The 23,491-nt window shown below is 40.9% G+C and overlaps 1 protein-coding gene across 9 annotated transcripts in view; it reads right to left on the reverse strand.

Annotated features, from left to right (window-relative positions):
• DMD (dystrophin) overlaps nucleotides 1-23,491 on the reverse strand; it is a 4,177,531-nt gene that overhangs the window by 2,168,249 nt on the left and 1,985,791 nt on the right. For all 9 annotated transcript variants that reach the window (XM_075336500.1, XM_075336497.1, XM_075336505.1 and 6 more), the window contains one exon: nucleotides 19,268-19,421. In XM_075336500.1, the coding sequence (XP_075192615.1) occupies nucleotides 19,268-19,421 (154 nt within the window). The remainder of the gene's footprint in view (nucleotides 1-19,267; nucleotides 19,422-23,491) is intronic.

The following is a 23,491-nucleotide window of genomic DNA, read 5'->3' on the forward strand; positions in this document are numbered from 1 at the left end:
AGTGCAGCGGAAAGCTGCCACCAACAGGCACACACGTGCGGTTTTTAAATGCAAGCACGGAGGCACTAAGAACCTAACAGGTCTCTATCCAGGGACAACGTGGAGCCTCCCAATTTTTGGCTGCCCTGCCTAAGGGCTATACTACAATAGACCCACTTCCTTCCAATGGGCACTTCAGGTTTACAGGCACTTCAGGTTTACAGGCCCTCATGCACGTCTCTATCCAGGGACAACGTGGAGCCTCCCAATTTTTGGCTGCCCTGCCAAAGGGCTATACTACAATAGACCCACTTCCTTCCAATGGGCACTTCAGGTTTACAGGCCCTCATGCACGTCTCTATCCAGGGACAACGTGGAGCCTCCCAATTTTTGGCTGCCCTGCCTAAGGGCTATACTACAATAGACCCACTTCCTTCCAATGGGCACTTCAGGTTTACAGGCCCTCATGCACGTCTCTATCCAGGGACAACGTGGAGCCTCCCAATTTTTGGCTGCCCTGCCTAAGGGCTATACTACAATAGACCCACTTCCTTCCAATGGGCACTTCAGGTTTACAGGCCCTCATGCACGTCTCTATCCAGGGACAACGTGGAGCCTCCCAATTTTTGGCTGCCCTGCCAAAGGGCTATACTACAATAGACCCACTTCCTTCCAATGGGCACTTCAGGTTTACAGGCCCTCATGCACGTCTCTATCCAGGGACAACGTGGAGCCTCCCAATTTTTGGCTGCCCTGCCAAAGGGCTATACTACAATAGACCCACTTCCTTCCAATGGGCACTTCAGGTTTACAGGCCCTCATGCACGTCTCTATCCAGGGACAACGTGGAGCCTCCCAATTTTTGGCTGCCCTGCCAAAGGGCTATACTATAATACACCCACTTCCTGACAATGGACACTTAATGTTTTGAGGCCCTCATGCACGTCTCTATGCAGGGACAACGTGGAGCCTCCCAATTTTTGGCTGCCCTGCCAAAGGGCTATACTACAATAGACCCACTTCCTTCCAATGGGCACTTCAGGTTTACAGGCCCTCATGCACGTCTCTATCCAGGGACAACGTGGAGCCTCCCAATTTTTGGCTGCCCTGCCAAAGGGCTATACTACAATAGACCCACTTCCTTCCAATGGGCACTTCAGGTTTACAGGCCCTCATGCATGTCTCTATCCAGGGACAACGTGGAGCCTCCCAATTTTTGGCTGCCCTGCCAAAGGGCTATACTACAATAGACCCACTTCCTTACAATGGGCACTTCAGGTTTACAGGCCATCATGCACGTCTCTATCCAGGGACAACGTGGAGCCTCCCAATTTTTGGCTGCCCTGCCAAAGGGCTATACTACAATATACCCACTTCCTTACAATGGGCACTTCAGGTTTACAGGCCATCATGCACGTCTGTATGCAGGGGCATTGGTGAACCTCACAATTTTGGACTGCCCTGGCAAAGGAAAATACTACAAAGACTCAGTTCCTCAAAATGGGCACATTAGACTCAGAGGCCTTTATGTACGTCTCTTCCCAGGGACATCGGAGTGCCACACAATGTTTTACGTAAAATCTTTCATGTATTGATCTCAAAAAGTAACATACATTAGCTCTATCTCACTATTGGGTATGTGCCCTTAACATTTCCGCCATGAAAATTCATTTTGGTGTCATTTTGGAAGGTTTTCTGGTGAGTCCGTAAAAATGGCGTAAAACGCGGACAAAATTGTTCACAGCTGTGACTTTTGAGTGATAAATGCTTCAAGGGGTCTTCCCCATGCTGTTGCCATGTCATTTGAGCACTCTTCTGAGACTTTTGTGCCATTTTTAGGGTTTCTACATGCTGCCGGTGGTCATTTCACAAAAATACTCGGGTCTCCCATAGGATAACATTGGGCTCGTTGCTCGGGCCGAGTACACGAGTATCTTGGGAGGCTCGGCCCGAGCTTCGAGCACCCGTGCTTTTTAGTACTCGCTCATCACTATTTATCACTAATTGAAGTACAGTAGCCAAGTCTCTCACTGACCCTATCACCAAAAACCCAGTCAGCAGCGATCCTTGTTAGGATCCAGCAGTCTCTGATTCTAATTAAGGAGGGGGAGGAATGCGATGACTCAGGATCAATAAAGACTGTCTATTTGACCACTTGTGGGGGGTGAACTATTCATAATTATGCTAGAAGTATTGTTCCTTGAATCAAAGGCCATGGGAGGTTCTAATATACGACTAGTCAGCGGAAGAGTGAGACTCTGTCCCCATCTTGTCTCTTTGCTGGGAATGTACTATATACTGTTGTCTTTCTTGCACACTATAAAGTCTTTCTGGAGTGTAGTAACATCACCCCGTAATGTCTGAGTAGTATTCTGCCCATAGGAGAGCAGTATGGGTATTCAGTGGTATGAGCCTTGATCCATGCGATCTTTCTAAAGACAGGTAGGATGGTGGGTAAGAGCCCCACTGACATGAGACTTGTGACCCAACACAGAAAATCCCAAACCTTTTGAATCTTGTCCTGCTTTGTGTCACAGTTGTGGTAAATGATTGATTTCAGCATTGGTGATCATTAGATGTGATGTCACAATGCGACACCACAATTTAAATATCACATGACATATGTCACCAGAAGAAGAAGGTGTCTACTACTCGACAACCTCAGTTTATTAAATTCAGGATGCCACATAAAATAAAAACGGGTAGAATCACCTCTTCCAGCCGTGCCATTTCAGCAATGTTTTCACCTCTGCTCCTGGACAAGGAGGGGGCATTGTTGTGACATCTGCAAGCTATAGTCAATCAGCCACCCTTTGTCAGCTGTAATTCATCTTTATTCCATTAGAGTGGATGTCTGCTTTGACAAAACACTAAAAGCTGCAGCTGATGGTGGCCGCTCATCGCCTGTAGCCAGCACATGACTTAACAAGTCACATAACTCACTGGATACATGATTTTGACATTGCTAGACCAGCACTGCTGTATGAACTGAGTATGGATTGTTTTTATTTTAAGTGGGGTCCAAAATTGATAAAACTGAGGTTATCCAGTGCACAATTCTTGAATATTTACTTTGAGTCCATATTCAGATTTTATGTTATTAAATAATGTATATTCTCAAAAAAAACAACCTACTCTCATGTTTATACCATTTTTGAACCATTGATATCTGTGTCATTTATAGATTATATTTGTAATTTTTCTATAATTTTATTACTTATTTCTTATGCTTTTGTGCATTTAAATAAAAAATAACCATAAACTAGATCTGTCAGGTTATGTTATGTATAGTTAGGAAGCCATATAAAAGAGATGGTGATATATTTTATTAGTACTTGCTATAGTACATAAATACCTGTACTCTCAAGCTGACCCACACCTACAAATTGAATATATCCTATATAACTGTTCATGCAGAAAATAAGTCAATCAGCTTGTGTAGTATGGAGTCTCTGATCTGTTCACAAAATAATTCTGCGGCCAATACTGTTATAATATACTGTATATACTCGAGCTAGAATCACATACACAATATAATATCTAATTATTAAATCAGTCGTGCTCAAATTAGAGCTAAATCTGCTTTAGGGGAAAAAAATAGAATCACGGAAGACAAATATGTTGGCTAAAAAGTCTTAAGGGGGCTTTACACGCAGCGATATCGCTAGCAATGTCGCTGGTGAAAGCACCCGTCCCTGTCGGTTGTGCGTCACAGGCAAGTCGCTGCCCGTGGCGCACAACATCGCTAAGAACTGTCACACGTACTTACCTGCCTAGCGACATCGCTGTGGTTCATTCTGCGTCACAGCGACACCACTAAGCAGCCACCCACTAGAAGCAGAGGGGCGGAGATGAGCGGACGGAACATCCCACCCATCTTCTTTCTTCCTCATTGCCGGTGGCCGCAGGTACGGTGATGTTGCTCATTACTGCGGTGTCACACATAGCGATGTGTGCTGCTGCAGGAATGACGAACAACCTGCATCCTGCCACAGCGACGATAATTGGTAACAGAACGACGCGTCAACGATCAACGATAACGTAAGTAATTTTGATCGTTAACGGTCGTTCGTGCGTTTCACACGCAACGGTGTCGCTAACGAGGCCGCATGTGCGTCACAAATTCCGTGACCTCAACAACATATCATTAGCGATGTCATTGCGTGTAAAGCGACCTTTAGAGGAAGCAACATAACTTCCTGCAAATTACGGTAATTTGTTTAGAAAACTGATAAAAATATGTCAGCAAGCTGTGGAAAGAGATGTTAAGAAAAACAAAAAGAAAAGATCAAGTTCAAACATATAAACTATAATGATTTTTTGGACTGCAATTATCTTTGATTTATAACAAGTACTAAAATTATTGCCATTTTGCAACCATTAACAGCTTTGACACATTAGTGAATAAACATCATAAAGATCTGTGATCTATTCTCTCATCTCAACAGCACAGAGAAGTAATTACATGTTTCAGCCAAATGACAAATGACATAATCAATTACCTGTAACGTGTCAATATTGTGCCATTACTAACAATGATCTTAAATTGCTAAGATATTGATAACATTTTAAAAGCAGACAGTTCTGTTTCTAAGCGTACATGAGAAGTGGTGCAAATGTAATGAGCAGTCATTTTAGAATGATTTTCTCTGGGACTAAGTATGTAATAGCAATATATTGATATGCAGATCTTGTACTATTAATATACTGAGCTTATATGAATCCCTCAGAAATCTCACAACGATCTCATCATTTTTTGACGACAGTATCATATACAATAAGCACATTATTATTATTATTATTATTATTATTATTATTCATTATCTTCTTTTGTAACATGAAATAATGAAAATAATTAACTACACAATTATTGTGTGCATTCTCTAGGAAAATGAGCCAGGTTCCTATACAATATGTTTCCTATCTGTAGATTTATGAATATGTAATTGTGTAGATAAACTTGGCAGAAAAGGGGCTGGCAATATTTATTAAGCCAGTATATCAAGCATTTATTTTGATATAAATTTATATCTGTTCGAGGTGATTATGCCCATTTTCATATAACCAATTCCAAACTGGGATTTATTGAGTAATCCAAGGAAAATAATTTGGGGCACATCCACCTTTGATTTCACTGTATTTTGAATTTCTATGCTCAAGGAATAAAAAACAATATCTTAATGAAATGTCATTATAAAATTACTCAAATGATTTTAATTAGCAAATCACTTTTGTTTTGTCTATGGAGTGTGAGGCAGTGACAGCTGTCATATATGAAGGTTGCTATATTTCCCCCAGAATGGAGACCTTTTGAGACTCACTGGAGTGTGCTGTAGTCACCGTCACCGCTGTGAGTGCAACTCAAAAGAAAAGAGTGCGGACTTGGTCAAGATATTTGATCAAGTATTTTGTTTAATTAAATCAGTTAGGGCTTTTATTTTTGGAAAGTTTCTGTAGGTTTGGCAGTGAGACGGAACTCTTCCTCCAGTCCAGGTTTTACATTAAGCCTATGTCCGGTGTGAACGTTGCTTACCGCAACCCGGGGGTTTTACTCGCTTGCAGCAGTGCAGGGTAGCTTAGGCATACACAGGCAACACAGTCTCTCTCAAAAATGCAGCAGTTTATTAGTAACCAACATAAACTGCCCTTCCAAAACACAATGAAGGCAAAAAGGAAAATATAACATCCACATACCGTGGGCTTCCAGTCCAATTACGTGTCCATAGTGGATTCTCCACACTCTGGCTCCAGCCAGCGAACACAAGTCACTGTGGTTGCTTCCTGCAGCCTCCAGCCCTCTCCAGCCAGGCTGCAGTATTTTTCCCCAGTCATCACCGGGACTGATTTCCATGAGTCTCTCTTCAGTCTTCACACAGACTGAGATCTCCAGCACACATCCTCCATGTGCAGCACTCTCAGGCTTCCCCCTGTTTCTAAAACTAACAGTCTCTTAAAACCCAACCGGATACACCCACAGGTGGAGGTATGTGATTCTCCAGCTCTGTCCATCACACTGGTCACAGTTTAAAGGGAACCTAACCCTTAATTACAACTCAAGTTCTGTGGAACTACAAGTCCCACAGTCACACCTTCAGTTCAATATCACAGGGGGATCCTTCTCCACTGCGACCATCCACAACATTGGTGGTCGCTACCTCACACCGGGGAATACATTTAATCCTGCAGAGCACAACAGGGTGTGTCTCAGTTGGGGGATCCACACTAATTGAGCAGTATGTGTATGTGAGAGCTGGCTGTGTGGAGCAAACACAGGCCAACACTGCATTATATGGGCATTGTTTGGACTGCAGTTCTTTACATGAACTGGCTACGCTCTGGATTCAAGTCTGTAACACTTCTTGGTGTGAATAAAGACTGTGGTGTGAGCAAGAAACTGGATCACTGCCTCTCTTGACTGGCAGTAAGAAGCCGCTGCCTCACAGGAGTAGTCGCTATAGAAATAAAAGGTCCATTTTCTTTTTACACTGACGTAAATATGTCCTAGAATGTTAATTGGATGAGTGACTGTGAGCATGTGCAGTAAGAAGCTCCACCACCTGTCTTAATTGGTAAATGGATATGCTTCCATTGGATATTCCAATCTAAGATACAATGCTGGAAATACTAGGAGTACTGAAGTAAGAACGGGCTACTCACACTGCTGTGCATCATGGCTTTCTGATCTAATACTAGAAAAACCAGAGGTGCTTTGGTAAGAAGAGGCTGCTCACACTGCTCTCCACCTTATTTCTGATCTAATACTGACGACACTATGGATGCTGAGTTAAGAAGACCCGGTTGTCCACTATGTATTTCTGATTTAATACAGTACTTGAGATATCATGGGTGCTGAAGTTAGTGTTCTCACTGTTTTCCACTGTCTATCCATCCTCCGCTGGCTGCCATCAAGACTGACGTATGTGCGGCGAAGCTGCGCATTCATTAGCATGTTAGTACACCCACAGGGGTGTGCTAACATGCTATGTGGGCTGACTAGCCAAGGAATCTCACACCCTTGTGACTAATCATTGCCCTCATTAGCATATAAGAAGCAATTTATAGAAATATCTTTTCTTAGGATTTATTTATTTATGCTAGTATATACAGCGACTATTAGGCAGGGATTAGCAATATACACCCAGAACTGCTCGTGGTCCTGGGTGCTTATTGCACCTGACTGGTTCCCTTTTAATAATTTGTTTTACTTATACATTTGGAATTCTTTAGAAAACACTGCTCAGGGTAACAATATATAGCTATTTATTCATATTTTCAATTGAGGCATTCAATTGTATCGTGATGTTAAGTGATTCACAGTAGGGAAGCAGAGGTAAAAACATAAGTGTGGTAATTAGTAACTGCTACTTGTTAAATGAGAAGAAAATAAACAAGCCTTCAAAGACCACTTCTGAACTTTGAGAGTGATAGGGAGAGCACAGTAGTTAGTGGAGCACTGTGGCTTAGCTGAGTACAGCATTAAAGTCACAATTTGGCAGTTTGGCTGGAAGAATCTCACATTCCGTAAATCTCTCTGATTTTATTACTCCATGTGCTCTAGGAATGTTTTAAACACATCAGCATGAATATTAAAGACAATTTGAATTGACTAAGCCGCTGCCATCTGCACAGAGTACTCAATGTAAAATACAAATACATCTGTTTCAATAGTTCTAGGTTTGCTTCATGTAATTTTTACTAACGCTACATAAACCAACTGTGTGCAATTAGATGTTCAAATATTATGTTCCATTAGTGTACGCCACATGAGTCTGCCGAAAGGAGTGATGTTTAAGTGAATTTCTGTACCATGAGAACGGATTTTTGACATATAGATCATTCATTTATATGGTTTGTTCCTAATCTAGTGAGCGTAATTATAATGCTCTTATCATTTTCAAATCTAATTTCTTTTGCAAGAGGTTCTGCCAAGACATGACTTGCCTAGCAGGTTGTTTAGTCTAGTGCGCGGTATGCTCTCAGCGTAATTAATACATTGCATAGTCATTGCCCCCTAGAGTTCTAGCATGTTCACTTCTCTAATCCAATAAGCTGGTGACTTCCAGAATGTCAGAGAGCATCCTACTTTCCATTAGTCCCTGCCATTGTTTTCATTTACAAAATGACTTTCATCTAATCAAATTAACTGTCAGACAATGTAAAATGTGTTTCAAAAAGTAGCAAAGCTAGCTTCACATGTAGACTCAGCCTATCATATTTTCCTGCAGGTTTTACACAGTTTATTGACTTCTCAATTACACCAGATCAGACACAAGAGTATTTCAGATTTGAATGTCTCAAAAAAAACATCACAAAATCAATTTGTTGTATACAATAAACAGTAATAAAACAATATTTATCAATTAATCAATATTTATCAGCTTTGTAATTTAAGGCTACTTTCACACATCAGTTTTTTTCCATCAGGCACAATCTGGAAAAAAATGGGTAAAACGGATTATGCCTGATGGCCTTGCGTTGTATCTGGCTTTTGATCCGTCGTAAATGGCTAATACGGCGGCCGGATGGAACGTCTCTTGTAACATTTTTTGTCTCTGACAAAAAAACGCATCATGCTGATACGGCGTGATTTACAGTGGAAGCCAATGGACACCGGATCTGGTGTAATGCGGCAAAAAACGGATGCGGCCGCCGCATCTGTTTTTTTTAACTACGCATTCTCCAATTTATTGTAAAAAAACTGATCCAGAAAAAAAACTGACGAAATGGATGCAAAAATGGATGCGCAGGATCCGGTTTTTGACGGATCAGGTATACCGGATCCGTCAAAAAAAGTATCCGGTGCATCCGTTTTTGCATATTCTGCGCCGAATCTGTTGCATCAGGCACACGCCAGATTGTGCCGGATGACAAAAAACTGATGTGTGAAAAAAGCCTAATATAGCTATCTCTGGTATAGGCTACATCTTTTCTATGATACAAATGTAAAGATGGAGATGTATTTGAATTATCATGGGGATAGAGTAGATGGAAAAAATACAAAGGAAGCAAACTTACTTATTTGATAAAGATATTAAAAATAACATTTGGAAACAAATCAATAGCCCTGTGCCTGTATTTTTATGTTACAATATTTTGGCTAACATTTTTCTCTACTCTCACCACTTTTAGATCTTTGATATAAAAGATAGGACAAAGGAAGGGTTAAACCAAGACTGTGCTGCTGTAAAAGTGGAATCCAGTCCAAATCTTGTTAAAAGAAGTGATTATATTTGTTTACACGTTTCGGAGATTAGTCTCCTTCTTCAAAACAAAGGAGATTTTTGTCCTGAAGAAGGAGACTAATCTCCAAAACACGTAGACAAATAAAATTCCTTCTTTTAACAAGATTTGGACTGGATTTCACTTTTGCGGCAGTGCGGTGTTGATTTAAGCCCTTCTTTGTCCTGCCTTTTATATCGTTCATCGGGTTACTGCAGATGCTGCTATATGTGTCACAGTGGTTGTGACTCTCACAACCCCCACAGGTGAGCCTCCTAGATCTTACTTCACAAACTGCTCCTCTTCGATAAGACCCTATCTGCGCTTTTGTTTCCCATTTCTTTGCTTTATAGTACACTTTTGGATCTTTGTGAGAAAAACATGGTGTTAAAAACGAGAGCCAAGGCCACCACATTTACAAGTTATCCTTATAAATATTATAAAGACATAAAAATAGTAAAAATTGCCCAATTCCATTCAAATTAGCTGGATGATAAAGGAAGTGAGCTGTTAAAGGTTCAGATGCTTTCAAGATTACATAGATATCAAAGTAAAAACATGTTTTATTTGAAATCTTTGATCATGAAAACAAAAAATGTGTCTCTTGAATATCCTTAAAAGAATACTGTGACTCAAACAAATGTAGTAATAAATCAATATGTATTATTATAGCCAAGAAACATTCTTTAAAATTGCGAGTTAGTGGCTGGAAATTTTAAGCTGTTTATGCCCCTTCTCTCAGCCAAGTCGTTAAGGGACATGAGAAGTCCTTCTTTTCAGGATTCTTCAAGGAAGACACCTTACACATTCTACATTATTCTCTGCTAAGTAGCGATGCATGCTTGACAATACATTTGTTAACAAAAAAGATAATTTCTATCCAGTTTATATATTTTTACACAGAAAAACAAATCAGCTTTCAAGAAAATTAAAAACATTAGACATGCCAAATACCTGGAAATAAAAATTTTAGAGTATTTTTTAAAATATTGTGATCTATTACTGAAAGGTAAAGTAATTACTTGGGAACTGATATTCTATTTCTACATTATAGATGTAAATAACAGGGAAGGAGGGAATGATTTCAATATTCATCCATACAAAAAGCGTGCTCTAGCGTCCTCCTGCCCCCCGGTGTCATCTGTACCTGTTTTTTGTAACAATCAGATACTGGATGCAGCCGAGGACTGGATGAACTAGTGTGCATGAAGCATAAACGAGTAGAAATACTGGAACAGTGCCATCTGAGAGAAGTCAGCCATCTTGTGTCACAGCAAAGAACACAGTCCTGCCCATTCTTCCTCGTGTTATCTGCTGATTATAGACGCATTGGATGTGGCTGTTGCAAATGTATATATTTATCTTGCATAAACTAATAGGTCTAGCTAAAAAATGTTTTACTTTGGTGGTAGAGTGCAGCTGTTTTAATATTATCAATTGTTCTTGAGGTGGTTGAATCTGATTAAGCAAGTTACTATTCTCCGGATAGATCATAATTTGCTGATCACTATAGAATCAATGCGATGTTCTTCATGGATCACAAAATACGGCTCTGAAATGCCCTATTTGAATGTAGGGATGGCAACACATGAACAACAACACTTCACTCATTGAATATGGGTCTAGTGGAGATAATTGAGTACAGTGTTCAAATTTCTCCAATAGTCCCATGGATAGCAAATCGAGCAATGGTGTGCATGTGTGGTTATTAGTTCATTAAAGTGGGGCCCTTCAGAGCTCCTGGTCTTGAAATTTGTGGTATTTTGAGCAATAGAATACCCATGAATCAGCAAGTTATAACTAGTGATGGACAAATAGTAATTATTTGTGTTCAGATTTTTCATAACGAATCCAAAACTACTATTCCAGTATTCGTCACAAATAAAGAACCTTTTGCAAGTCAATGGGGAACCTGTGCATTTTACTTGCCATGACAAATACTGGAATAATACTCGGTATTCAGTAAGAATTATCCCAACAAGAATAGTTATTATTCCCCCATCTCTAGTTATAACTAGGAATGATCGAATACCTCAAATATTCTGCTACGCCCATATTCGACTATTTGAAAATATTCGATACGCAATATAAGTCTATGGGAAACCCAAATAGTTGCCGAATAGCAACTATTCAGGCTTCCCATAGACTTACATTGTGCATCGAATATTCACATAGCGGCGACCTATTCGTCGAATATTCGCAAAGTGATATTCGATCATCCCTAGTTATAACCTATCCTGTGTATAATTCTTTTTAAATTGGGACGCCTTAAAATTTGCAACTGATATAACAAATGATATTCCTATTGCATACATGTAAAGTTTCACAATTAGAAGTAGAGTTGTATTTGTAATTCCTTGCTGGTATATTATGTTATAGAATTTGCAATTCAACAGCAATTTTTAAGAAAAATGCTACTTTCATCATTATCATAACTCCCTTGATGCCAAATGATATACAGATTAGAAACGGTTAAAAATCTAATAATAATGAACTAGCCTCCTAAGAAATGTTATACGCTGCTTAAAAAGCTAATAATCATAAACTAACCTCCTAAAAAATGTCATACACTGCTTTAAAACTCCCTCTTGGCATGTCCATGGCATAAATCAGTCGACTATTGATTAACAAGTGCTGAAGGTTTAGATGCAAATATTCAAATATATTTAAACAAACAACATGACTTATTAAAATAATGCATTCTACAAAAGAGGATTATGCTTATCTGAACTTCATAAAGCTGTCTTGAAATGAAAATTTCTTGCCTGGATCACAAGGTCATATGCATACTTGTGAAAGCATTTTCTGAGATTTCCTTTAATTTTAATATAGTCCGCAATACCGTGAGATCAAATTACAACAATCTGTTCGGCTAATAAAAGGCTGTAAAGTCGGGTTCTGTCTAATGCTTAACCCAATAATGTCTTGTTATCATGCTCATTCCATCATATAAGCTTTTCAGAAACTAGAAGTGTGCGTCTGAAATAACCAGAAATCAAGACAAAAAAATCCCATACCGCACAAGGTTCCTACAATCAGAGGTATTTCAGTAAGACAAACACAGCGCAAAGGAAAATAGAAAAGGAAGCATTATTTGTTGATGAAAAATATTTCTTCCAATTCCTTGGATCAAATTCAAATCTCTACTCGTAAGATGCTCATATTTTAAAATTATAGCCAACATCAAAGTAATATAGTGAAAAAGACTGCTGAAGACTGCTATATTCTCAGCACTAACGCTGCCATGGTAGGATAGCTGAAAATGCCATACATGTTATATATTTAAAAATACATGAAATCCAAATGTCTTAAACAACCAATCAAAATCTGTAAGTGCATTCTTTATGTAATATCAGAGGAAAAAAGTCTTTTAACTGAGCTGAGGATATAAAGTAATATACCATTGAATGTACTTCTTGCTGTATTAGCCAAAATTGGGAGGGGGGTTCACTGTGTTAGAAAAAGAAACATACCCTTATAGAAAACCTTTTAAAATAACCTGTTAATTGTAAATCTAGTGGAATGGCTGTAAGAGTCTTGGTACAATAAAAACTGTACCTGTTTCGTGAAAATAACCTGAAAGTGTATTGCAGCACTCCTCCAAGGCGAATTTAGGGTAATTTTGCATGTGGCGTTATACTAGGTGGCCAAAAAACACATCTAATAAGAGATCCTGTTTAATTTTTGCAGAGCTCATGTTTCAGGGGCCAACTTACCATTGATGCAATCTGTGCGGTAGTACAGGGTCCCTAGAGGTAAGGGGGCCATTTTTTCCTCCAAATCAGGTGGAATTGTGCATTATGATGAACTTTTGGACTGCAAAGGACCCATATAATGTTCTTATAAAGTGGCACTTTCTGTTTGTGTCCACAAGTGCTCTGCTTTAGGCCTCTTTCACACGTCCCTGAAAAACACGCAAGTTTTTCACGGACGTGTCAGAGGTGCGGATTGTCTTCGGTGTGCTGTGTGGTTGGCACTCGTGTGTTCTCCGTGTGTTATCCGTGATAACACACAGAGAACGGGAACTTTCAACTCACCTGTCACTGGCGTCGCTGATCTTCGGTCTTCCGTCCTGCCGACACCCCGCTGCTGCTGCTTCCGGCCGCAGTGAAGTGAATATTCAATGAGCATAATGAGCGGCGGTCAGCAGCAAGTGACAGCAGCGGCAGAGTCTGCAGGGCAAGAGAAGGTGAGTAAAGGTTTTTTTCTCACAGACATGGCTTTTCTCCAGTGTGTGTCACATGGAACACATCCGTGTGGTCCATTTGCATTCCGTGTGACGCGTTTGCATTCCGTGTGACACCCGTGATGCCGGAGAAAAATGGACATGTCGGCGTGAGAAACACACGGACACACGTAAGTACGGAACAGACACACGTTCCATTTGAAAATACTTACGTGTGTCCAAAACATTAGGAATACATAGGTCTACGCGTGTACGTATCTCTGGTAACTGCCAAACACATACAGGAGGCACGTACGCGTGAAAGAGGCCTTACATGTATTTCACAGAATTCTAACAATATGTACTTTCAAACGAATAACTGTATATCAACGTAAACAAGAATGCTCACTTCTTGGAATACTAGATTAATCCATCAACCGTATGTAAAGATGTACTAAACAAATACTATAAGAATGAGTTATTTAAAAGCACATCTGAATTTAATATACACAGTGGTTAAAGTGCTAGAAAAATAAAACCACAGTGAGATATTTTAAACATCATGTACATCAGACTATTATAATTGTTTAATATGATGTTAAAAAAGCTATCTACTTTATTTCTCAGCTTATAAGATGCACACTTCCTCCCAAAAATTTGGGAGGAACATGAAGGGTGCGTCTTATAATGTGAATGTAGTTTACCAGGAGGTGGAGAATAGGTGCTGTGCTGGCTGTGAGGCACGGTACTGGCTGTGGTGGGAACTGAGCTGGCTGCGGTGGGGGCTGCTGTGTGGAGCAGGATGATGTGGCAGATAAGATGCTCTGTTATTGGAGCAGCGCTTGGCTCAAAATCTCATCTACACACGCGCTGCCACCTGCCCATTGATCTCCCAGCACCAGACTTAAGGAAAATGGCGATCGGAGGTGGCGCGTGCGCAGATGAGATCTTGGCTTGTCATTGAGGTGAAAGGTCAATCTGTGCATATGCCGATTCTGGGCATTATTTCTTTGAAGCCCGTAACACCGACAGAGCATGTGTGACATCTGCTGCACCACCATGCTCCACACAGCCAGCACTGCCTCCGCAGCCTGCACAGCTTCCTCAGCCAGCACAGCCCCCACCGCAGCAGCACAGCCCCCACTACAGCGCCTGCAGTATCATCCTACTCCAGCACCACTATTGCCTCCTGTGACCCCGCTCCACCACTGCTGCCATTCCCCCTCCGGTAAAACACCACTGGAGTATAAGATGAATCCAGTTTTGTTTCTTATCTTTTTTACCTCAAAATTTGGGATGCTTCTTATAAAATGTATTTTTTTAAGCTTAATTTTAGGATATCTGTTTATACTAACAAGAGCTTGGTTTTTATAATAAATCATTTTAAGTTCCTGCATAGACAAATTTACAATATAAATATGAAAGGTAACTGCAGCCACAATTACGAGGAGTATAGGAACCTATAACAACCCATTTATTAGTAAATTATACCTTTAAATACCTTGTAGAGGTATAACTCTTGTGGATGCAGATGGTTCAGCTACAACTCGGCCCTTTGGCACATATTAAAAGATTACTACATTTAATGCTAAACATTTTGCATCTTGGACATGAGGTTTCAAGTTATGCTACTGGTACACATTTAGGCCTGAGATCTTCAAGACCACCATTATTCACACCTTCATAAAAAGGTAGGGCTGGACTCAGAGTCACCTTTATAATTAAGAAGCATACATGTGCCTTCATAGGCCAAGATATCACACAACTTGTCAGGAATTAAACAAGCTGCGGCATCACACCCCTATTCCAAGCAAGCTCAGTCCATTTTGATAAAGCTGGGAGAAATAAGTGTAAAAATGCCCACAAAAATGTTGTGACTTCTTAAAGTTATTTAAGCTAGATGCTGTTGTAATCGCTTTGATGAAATGAAGCCATAATTTCTAAGCTTCCTTTAAATCTTTGTCCATACAGGGTATATAAAACTCTGCAGCACTGTCTATGATAATATTCACAGAAATCGGTAAGTTGGAGAAACCAAACACAAAAATTAATCACAGAAAAAAATTTACTCCTAAAATATATAGTTTATTAAAGTACAAAGTTAAAAGATAAACAAATGAAAAAAACCCTCCAAGATAATCCCTGAGGGTGATTATCTGGGGATGGTAATTGTTACGGTTGCTGCGAGCACTGGAGACTATGTCCAGATTTCTTGCTACTGCACATGTGCGAGCGCTGGAGACTAAGTCCAGATTTCTTGCTACTGCACATGTGCGAGCGCTGGAGACTAAGTCCAGATTTCTTGCTACTGCACATGTGCGAGCGCTGGAGACTAAGTCCTATCTTGGAGCCATTGCACATGTGCGGGTGACATCATCGCTGACACGAGGTCACATGTCTCTGACACCTTCTATGCCGATTGGTCGCTGGTCATGTGCTTGTGACGCCTTGCTCGGTGATAGGCCAGCATGACGTCACTCTTGTCGTTCTGGCAGCCGATTGGCTCTGGTGTCCTCCATCTTGGATGAGGCACAGAGTCTATATAAGACCCTGACACACGCCGCATGGCGCTCAGTCCTCTTGGTTCATGCATGAGGGTAGACGCCCTGTGCACGTTCCTCTAGGCATTCCTCTGTCTATGCAAGGTGAGCGCTACCGGCAGGGTAGCGTTCTTATACCTTACAGCTTCGGCTGCTGTCCGTATCCTTACCTCTTAGGGGAGCGGACATAGGCAGGTGCCTGAGGCACATGGTCTGGCTGGGCCTTGTGATTCGACTCGTAGGTGGACGTTGCCGCTAGGGTAACGTTCCTTATACTGCGCCTGGCAGTTGTTCGTATCCTCGCACACTAGGGGAGCGAACAGAGGTAGGAGCTTTGTGCGGCTTACGCTGCTGTTCGTCTCTTTTGCACCACTAGAAGAGCGGACCTAGGCAGGTGCCATATCTAGTGGTTCGTGTCCTCGCACACTAGTGGAGCGAACGCAGGTAGGAGCTTTGTGCGGCTTACGCTGCTGTTCGTCTCTTTTGCACCACTAGAAGAGCGGACCTAGGTAGGTGCCATTTCGCACACATTGCCTTTGTCTCTGTGATTATTAACAGAGATCATTCCACACACCCTCCAAGTAAGGGAGGAATTGCTTTACTTACTTATTATATCCTTCTGTGAGTTAACAGAGGTATTGCACTCTGCCATAGTCTGCAGCAGAGTCTTTGCACGGTGGACCCTGACTGTCTGATACTCCTTTAAGTTATTATCAGACAGCCCCCCGTAACAGTAATTGTGTTTACCTTTGATATTGAGATATTAGCATAAGTTAACCAGTATTGTGATATAATTATCCTTATCCAGATATATAACCTAGTGGTTCACTTCCAACCAGCTGGTTTCTTTACCATACCCCTCTCGTTTTTGGATAGTGGGCGTTCTCTCCCCTTTGTTTGTTACTTGGAGGTTTTTTTTTCATTTGTTTATCTCTTAATGTTGCACTTTAATAAACTATGTATTTTAGGAGTCATTTTTTTTCACTGATTAATTTCACTGTCTATGATAAGAAACAAAACGTTGTAGTACTTAGAAAGCAATAATTTTTAAGACATGTGACAGTCAAGGAAATAAACAGGGAAAGATTTACTAAAACTATCCATTTTTAGACAGCATAAACTTAGGCAGGCTTTGCACACTACGACATCGCAGGTGCGATGTCGGTGGGGTCAAATTGAAAATGACGCACTTCCGGCATCGCATGCGACATCGTAGTATGTAAAGGCTCGATGATACGATTAACGAGCGCAAAAGCATCGTAATCATATCATCGGTGCAGCGTTGGCGTAATCCATAAATACGCTGATGCGACAGTCCGATGTTGTTCCTCGCTCCTGCGGCAGCACACATCGCTGTGTGTGAAGCCGCAGGAGCGAGGAACATCTCCTACCGGCGTCACTGCGGCTTCCGTAGGATATGCGGAAGGAAGGAGATGGGCGGGATGTTTACATCCCACTCATCTCCGCCCCTCCACTCCGATTGGCCGCCTGGCGTGTGACGTCGCTATGACGCCGCACGACCCGCCCCCTTAACAAGGAGGCGGGTCGCCGGCCAGAGCGACGGTCGCAGGACAGGTGAGTCCATGTGAAGCTGCCGTAGCGATAATGTTCGCTACGGCAGCTATCACAAGGAAATCGCTGCTGCGACGGGGGCGGGTACTATCGCGCTCGGCATCGCAGCATCGGCCTGCGATGTAGGAGCGTGCAAAGTACCCCTTAGACTAGACAATCTCAAATGTGCTAGATTTTTTAAGACATGTGACAGTCAAGGAAATAAACAGGGAAAGATTTACTAAAACTATCCATTTTTAGACAGCATAAACTTAGGTGGGCTTTGCACACTACGACATCGCAGGTGCGATGTCGGTGGGGTCAAATTGAAAATGACGCACTTCCGGCATCGCATGCGACATCGTAGTATGTAAAGGCTCGATGATACGATTAACGAGCTCAAAAGCGTCGTAATCGTATCATCGGTGCAGCGTCGGCGTAATCCATGATTACGCTGATGCGACAGTCCGATGTTGTTCCTCACTCCTGCGGCAGCACACATCGCTGTGTGTGAAGCCGCAGGAGCGAGGAACATCTCCTACCGGCGTCACTGCGGCTTCCGTAGGATATGCGGAAGGAAGGAGATGGGCGGGATGTTTACATCCCACTCATCTCCGCCCCTCCACTCCGATTGGCCGCCTGGCGTGTGACGTCTCTATGACGCCGCATGACCCGCCCCCTTAACAAGGAGGCGGGTCGCCGGCCAGAGCGATGGTCGCAGGACAGGTGAGTCCATGTGAAGCTGCCGTACCGATAATGTTCGCTACGGCAGCTATCACAAGGAAATCGCTGCTGCGACGGGGGCGGGTACTATCGCGCTCGGCATCGCAGCATCGGCCTGCGATGTCGCAGCGTGCAAAGTACCCCTTAGACTAGACAATCTCAAATGTGCTAGATATCTTTCAGTGGCTTATGTCATGTAATAACGGTGGTGAATTTTTAAACACTTTTGTCTAACTTTAGACCATCTATTAATTATCTAAAACTTTATTGCAATTTTAGATCATGGTCTAACATCTTAAACCGAAATCTCTTTAGCACAAATCCATACTCCCTTCACGCTGAGTCTTGTCCGCTATGAAAGATAAGCAAAAGTTCAAAACCCACAATTAATATGGTACATTTAGCTTAGTAAATCTTTTCCTACATTTTTAAAACAAATCTAAACCTGACTTATTCAGTGTAGCAGACTGACTTATTCATACGGTATGAAATAAGTTGATACTCCTATTAGTAAATATACCATTTTCAAAAAAATTAAATAAAAAAATAATTTTATCTTAAGTGTCAAGATTAATAAACATAAAATAACTGGTTCTCCAAAAAATGAAGCCATTTTATCTTCTATTGTATAAACAAACATTATATACAGACATCAAAACTTATATCTCTTTCATGATAGGATTACATCTCCGCAATACCTCGCGATTCCTCTAAATGCTTCTAGCCTTATTAATGTCAACACACTTATTAATGTGTCTATTATACAATCATAGTTGAGTCTAATGCACTCAGTTTTGGTACTTAGGACAGAAAATGGAAAAGCGAGAACGTAAACATGTATTACCTTGCTACGAAACACCTGTTTGGCACTTTCATAATTACTCCTCAATATTCTGATGCCAATTAATAAGCAAAGCATACAAATCCAACAGCAATAATTTTCCTTGTCATGTCATGAGTGTGCATAGTTTAGAGACAGGATTTCACCCAGTTCATGTCATATCATTGATTAAGACAAGTACTTTGTTCAATGTACACTGAAGAAAAATGTATGCAATAAATAGCAATGACTCCTTTTTGTTATTCCTACCTTTACCCTCTGCTGGTGTTGTTTAGCCTTTTCCAAGTCTCGTATTTCACCTTGATGATCCGCAAGAACTGACTCAGCTTCACTTAACCATTGGTTGAAGGTATTCATGTCCTCCTTTAGTTTCATCCACTTCCTCAGAGATATATCAAATTTTCTGAGAAGAACAATAATCAATGTTTTAACCCAATTGTAACTGCAATTTATTGTTGCATTTCAAAAACTGAATATATTAAAAATCCAGATTAATACATGCAAAAAAATAGAAGGAAAAATGACTCACTTGCCGCATCACAGTATCCACAGTTTGAAACCCCAGCATGATGATGGTCTTAACTCTAGTGATGGGGGACTTGCAGATACCCGTAATCGGTGGGTCTAACCAGATTTAAAAAAAACACGTTTCCAACCCAGAATTGATCCAAAATATCTGGCCAGACGCCGGTTCCCATATAAGTCTATGGGGACCAGAATACAGTGCTTAAAAATGTTGTTAGGAGGGATAGAAAGATTGGAGCGAGCTATACTTACCAGTCTCCAGCGTGGCTCTAACACTGCTTACATGCCGCTACTCTACTTCTGGAACCTTTCATTAACACTCATACATATGCACTGATTCCCCTGCCCACCAGCAGTCCTGGCATCTGTTATTGATTACAGTCATATGCGTTCTCAGTCTGTATGACAGCGTGTCTGACTGCTTGCAATCAGAAGTGCTGTGTGTGTCCCTATCGTGGTGTAAAAATAAATAAGTAAAAAAAAAATTGGTGTAGGATCCTCCCATATTATTATACCCAGTACAGTTAAAGCATATGACTGCAGACTGCAGCCCCCAGCCGAGTGCAGTATCTTGGCTGTGTATCAAAATATGAGGAACCAGATCCAATTTTTTAAAAAATTATTTAAATAAATTATTTAAAAAACGGGCGTGCTAACCATACCAATTTTGATACCCAGCAATGATAAAGCTGACAGTTGGGAGCTGGCATTCTCAGGCTGGGGGTAAGCAGTCAAACATGCTGTCACACAGGCTGCAACCACTCACAGACAACAGGACTGTTGGGGAGTGGGGGAAGCATTGAATATGGATGAAGCTAAAGAGTGGCCCTGGAATTAAAGTGGATGGCCCCGGAAGCAGATACAGCCACATCGGAGACTGGTAAGTATAGCACATTTGCTTTATTTTTAATTTTCCTTTACTTTTTTTTATTGCCCGAGTTGCCGAATCAGGATCATTACCCGGAGTTCCCAGAAAATTCCAGGCCCAGCACTCAGGTACTTTTGAACCCACGCAGATCCATACTTTTGCAGTCCGGGTCCACCCATGACTAATCAACTCTCAATACAACTATCACTAACATTCCCCAGTACGTTAGAAGTTGGGAGTCTTTGGAGTAGAGAACTCTCTAATACGAAGTTGAGGAAACTCTTTTATTGTACAAAACACATAATCTGTAGTCTCTAATATTTGGTAATTAGAGTTTATGTTCTTTGACCTTCTGAGTAGCTACTAAAAGCCTTGAAGGGCGGTCAAAGCATAGACTCAGCTGAGAGCATTTTGAGAATAGCAGTGGAGCTTCAGAATGAAAATACATAAAAACAGCAGAAAAGTAAGCTAAAATATTTGAGCATAAACTGGTCATATGTAGTTATCAAAAGATATACTAACCCAATGGCTGATCTGAAAAGTGAGTTATCATTGTATGAGAAGTAAAATGAAGCTGTTTTAAATGAAAGCACATGGTACTAGAGTACAAGTTCTTGATGTGTGACAGTATGATAGCCTGATCAAGACAAGCAATGAGGTAGACATGTTTGTGGTATACATTAACGTGAGCCACTGTCCTTCTATATCAGAGATGTACAACCTTTTTTGATTCAAGTGCCATATTATAAGATTAAGCCAATCTGAAAGGCTACAAAAATCATTACGAGGTATTTTTATTTGAGAGATGTACAGTTAAACCAGAAGTTTACATACACTATCTAAAAAGACACATATGCATCTTTTTCTCACTATATGACATAAAATCAGAATAAACCTTTCTTGTTTTAGGTCAATAAGGATTAAAAAGTTTATTTATGTTTATCAAATGCCAGAATAATGAGAGAGTTTTAAGGCATTTTTATTACTTTCTGCAAAGTAAAACGTTTCCATACACTGCATTATTATTTGCTACCATTGTCCTTAAACTCTATGACTTGAGTCAAACGTTTTGGATATCTTTTCACAAGCTTCTCATAATAGTGGATAGGAATTTTGGCTCATTCTTCCTGACTGAACTGGTGTAACAGAACCATGTTTGCAGATCACCTTGCTCGCACCTGTTTTTACAGCTTTGCCCATAAATTTTCAATAGGATTGAGATCAGGGTTTTGTGATGGCCACTCCAAAATATTGACTATGTTATCTGTAAGCCACTTTGTAACCAGTTTGGCAGTATGCTTTGGGTCATTGTCCATTTGGAAGACTCATTTCCGCCCAAGCTTTAAAGGGAACCTGTCAGGCCCAATATGCACCCAGAACCACGAGTAGTACTGGGTGCATATTGATAACCATCCCTGTATACACTAGCATAGATAAAGAGATCTTTAGAAAAGTATTTCTAAAGATCTTTTATCCTATGCTAATGAGCAAGGGGACTAGTCCCAAGGGCGTTGCTTCCCTTGCTAGTCGGCCCCATTAGCATGCTAGCACGCCCCTGTAAGTGTGCTAACATGCTATTGAATGCACAGCATCAGAGGATAATCTCACTCACTGCTCTGCTGCCATTGCCGCCCGATGCTCGATTTTGACTCAGTGCGCATGACCCCGGTCTCTCGATCCTGGGCATTATGAAACTGGGTGTACGAGTCCCGGCTTCAAACTGAAGTAGTACGCATGATCAAAACTCTGGGTTCATGCACACTGAGCCGAAATCCAGCATTGGACGGTGATGGCAGCAGAGTGGTGAGTGAGATCATCCTCTGATGCTGCGCATTCATTAGCATGATAGCACACGGCGTACAAACAGGCTAATGGAGCCGACTAGCAAGGGAAGCAACGCCCTTGGGACTAGTCTCCTCACTCATTAGCATAAGATAAAAGATCTTTAGAAATACTTTTTCTAAAGATTAATTAATCTATGCTAGTGTATACAGGGACGGTTAGGCAGGAATTAGCAATACGCACCCAGAACTGCATAGTATTCCAGCAAGACAATGACCCGAAGCATATGTCGAGATTGGCAAAGAAATGGATTAATGAAAATAAAGTAAAGGTGCTGGATTGGCCCTCACATTTTCCAGACCTTAACTCAATTGAATACTTGTGGGTAGAGTTGAAGAAATAGCTGTATACATACCCAAGTGAGTCAACCAGCATGCACCAGCATTGGGAACATGTTGAAGGAACCTGGGATCAGATTTCAGTCGAGACATGCTTGAATCTGATCGAAAGCATGCCTAGAGGGATTCAGGCAATGTTGAAAGCCACAGGTGGATTTACAAAATACTAACAAAATAAAAAAAAATAAAAATTTTGATTTTTAGGAGCAAAACAGTAACATTGCAGTGACATGACAAGAATCTGCATAATTAATTCTATGTAAGTACTTGGAATTCAAATATAAATATATGAGATAGTCTCACTTTCCATGCTGTAGTGGATGTTGAGATATGGAGATTGAAAGTCAAATTTTGAAAACATTGTTATACTTTTGCTCAATGTATATGTCTTACAAGGACACAGTTCCACTTTTGGGACTCTAACCTATGCAGAAAATACTGCCCATCTGTCTCTAAGTGGAGAAAGTATTACACCAGAAAACTGTCATAAAATAATTTGAAAAATTTTGTGCACAGTTAGGTTGCAAAAAAAAAAAAATATGGCTTGCCCCGTTCTTATATCAATTTCATCCAGCTTCACCAAAATGGGTGGAACTGTGGTTGTAGAAGGTGATAATTGTTCGTCTGCTACATGATGACGAGTTGTACCTTGTGCAACAACTCTTATTCCAGTTCCCGATTGGAGTGAGATTTGTAGCAAAACACACAGAGATACACGCTACTGTTAAGACACAACTGATTTATTAAAAGGTGAGGGATCTACCTCTCCCCTTAATTAAGACCGGAGTGAATGAAAACAGTTGTGTTGAGTTGGTGCCTATGAATGCATACATTTCTCTCAGATAAGCATGTAGTTGGTCATGGTCATGTTAAAAGTCGCTTGCAAGTTGGCACCCCTTT

Source organism: Anomaloglossus baeobatrachus, chromosome 2 (genome assembly GCF_048569485.1).
Source record: "Anomaloglossus baeobatrachus isolate aAnoBae1 chromosome 2, aAnoBae1.hap1, whole genome shotgun sequence".
Lineage (NCBI taxonomy): Eukaryota > Metazoa > Chordata > Amphibia > Anura > Aromobatidae > Anomaloglossus > Anomaloglossus baeobatrachus.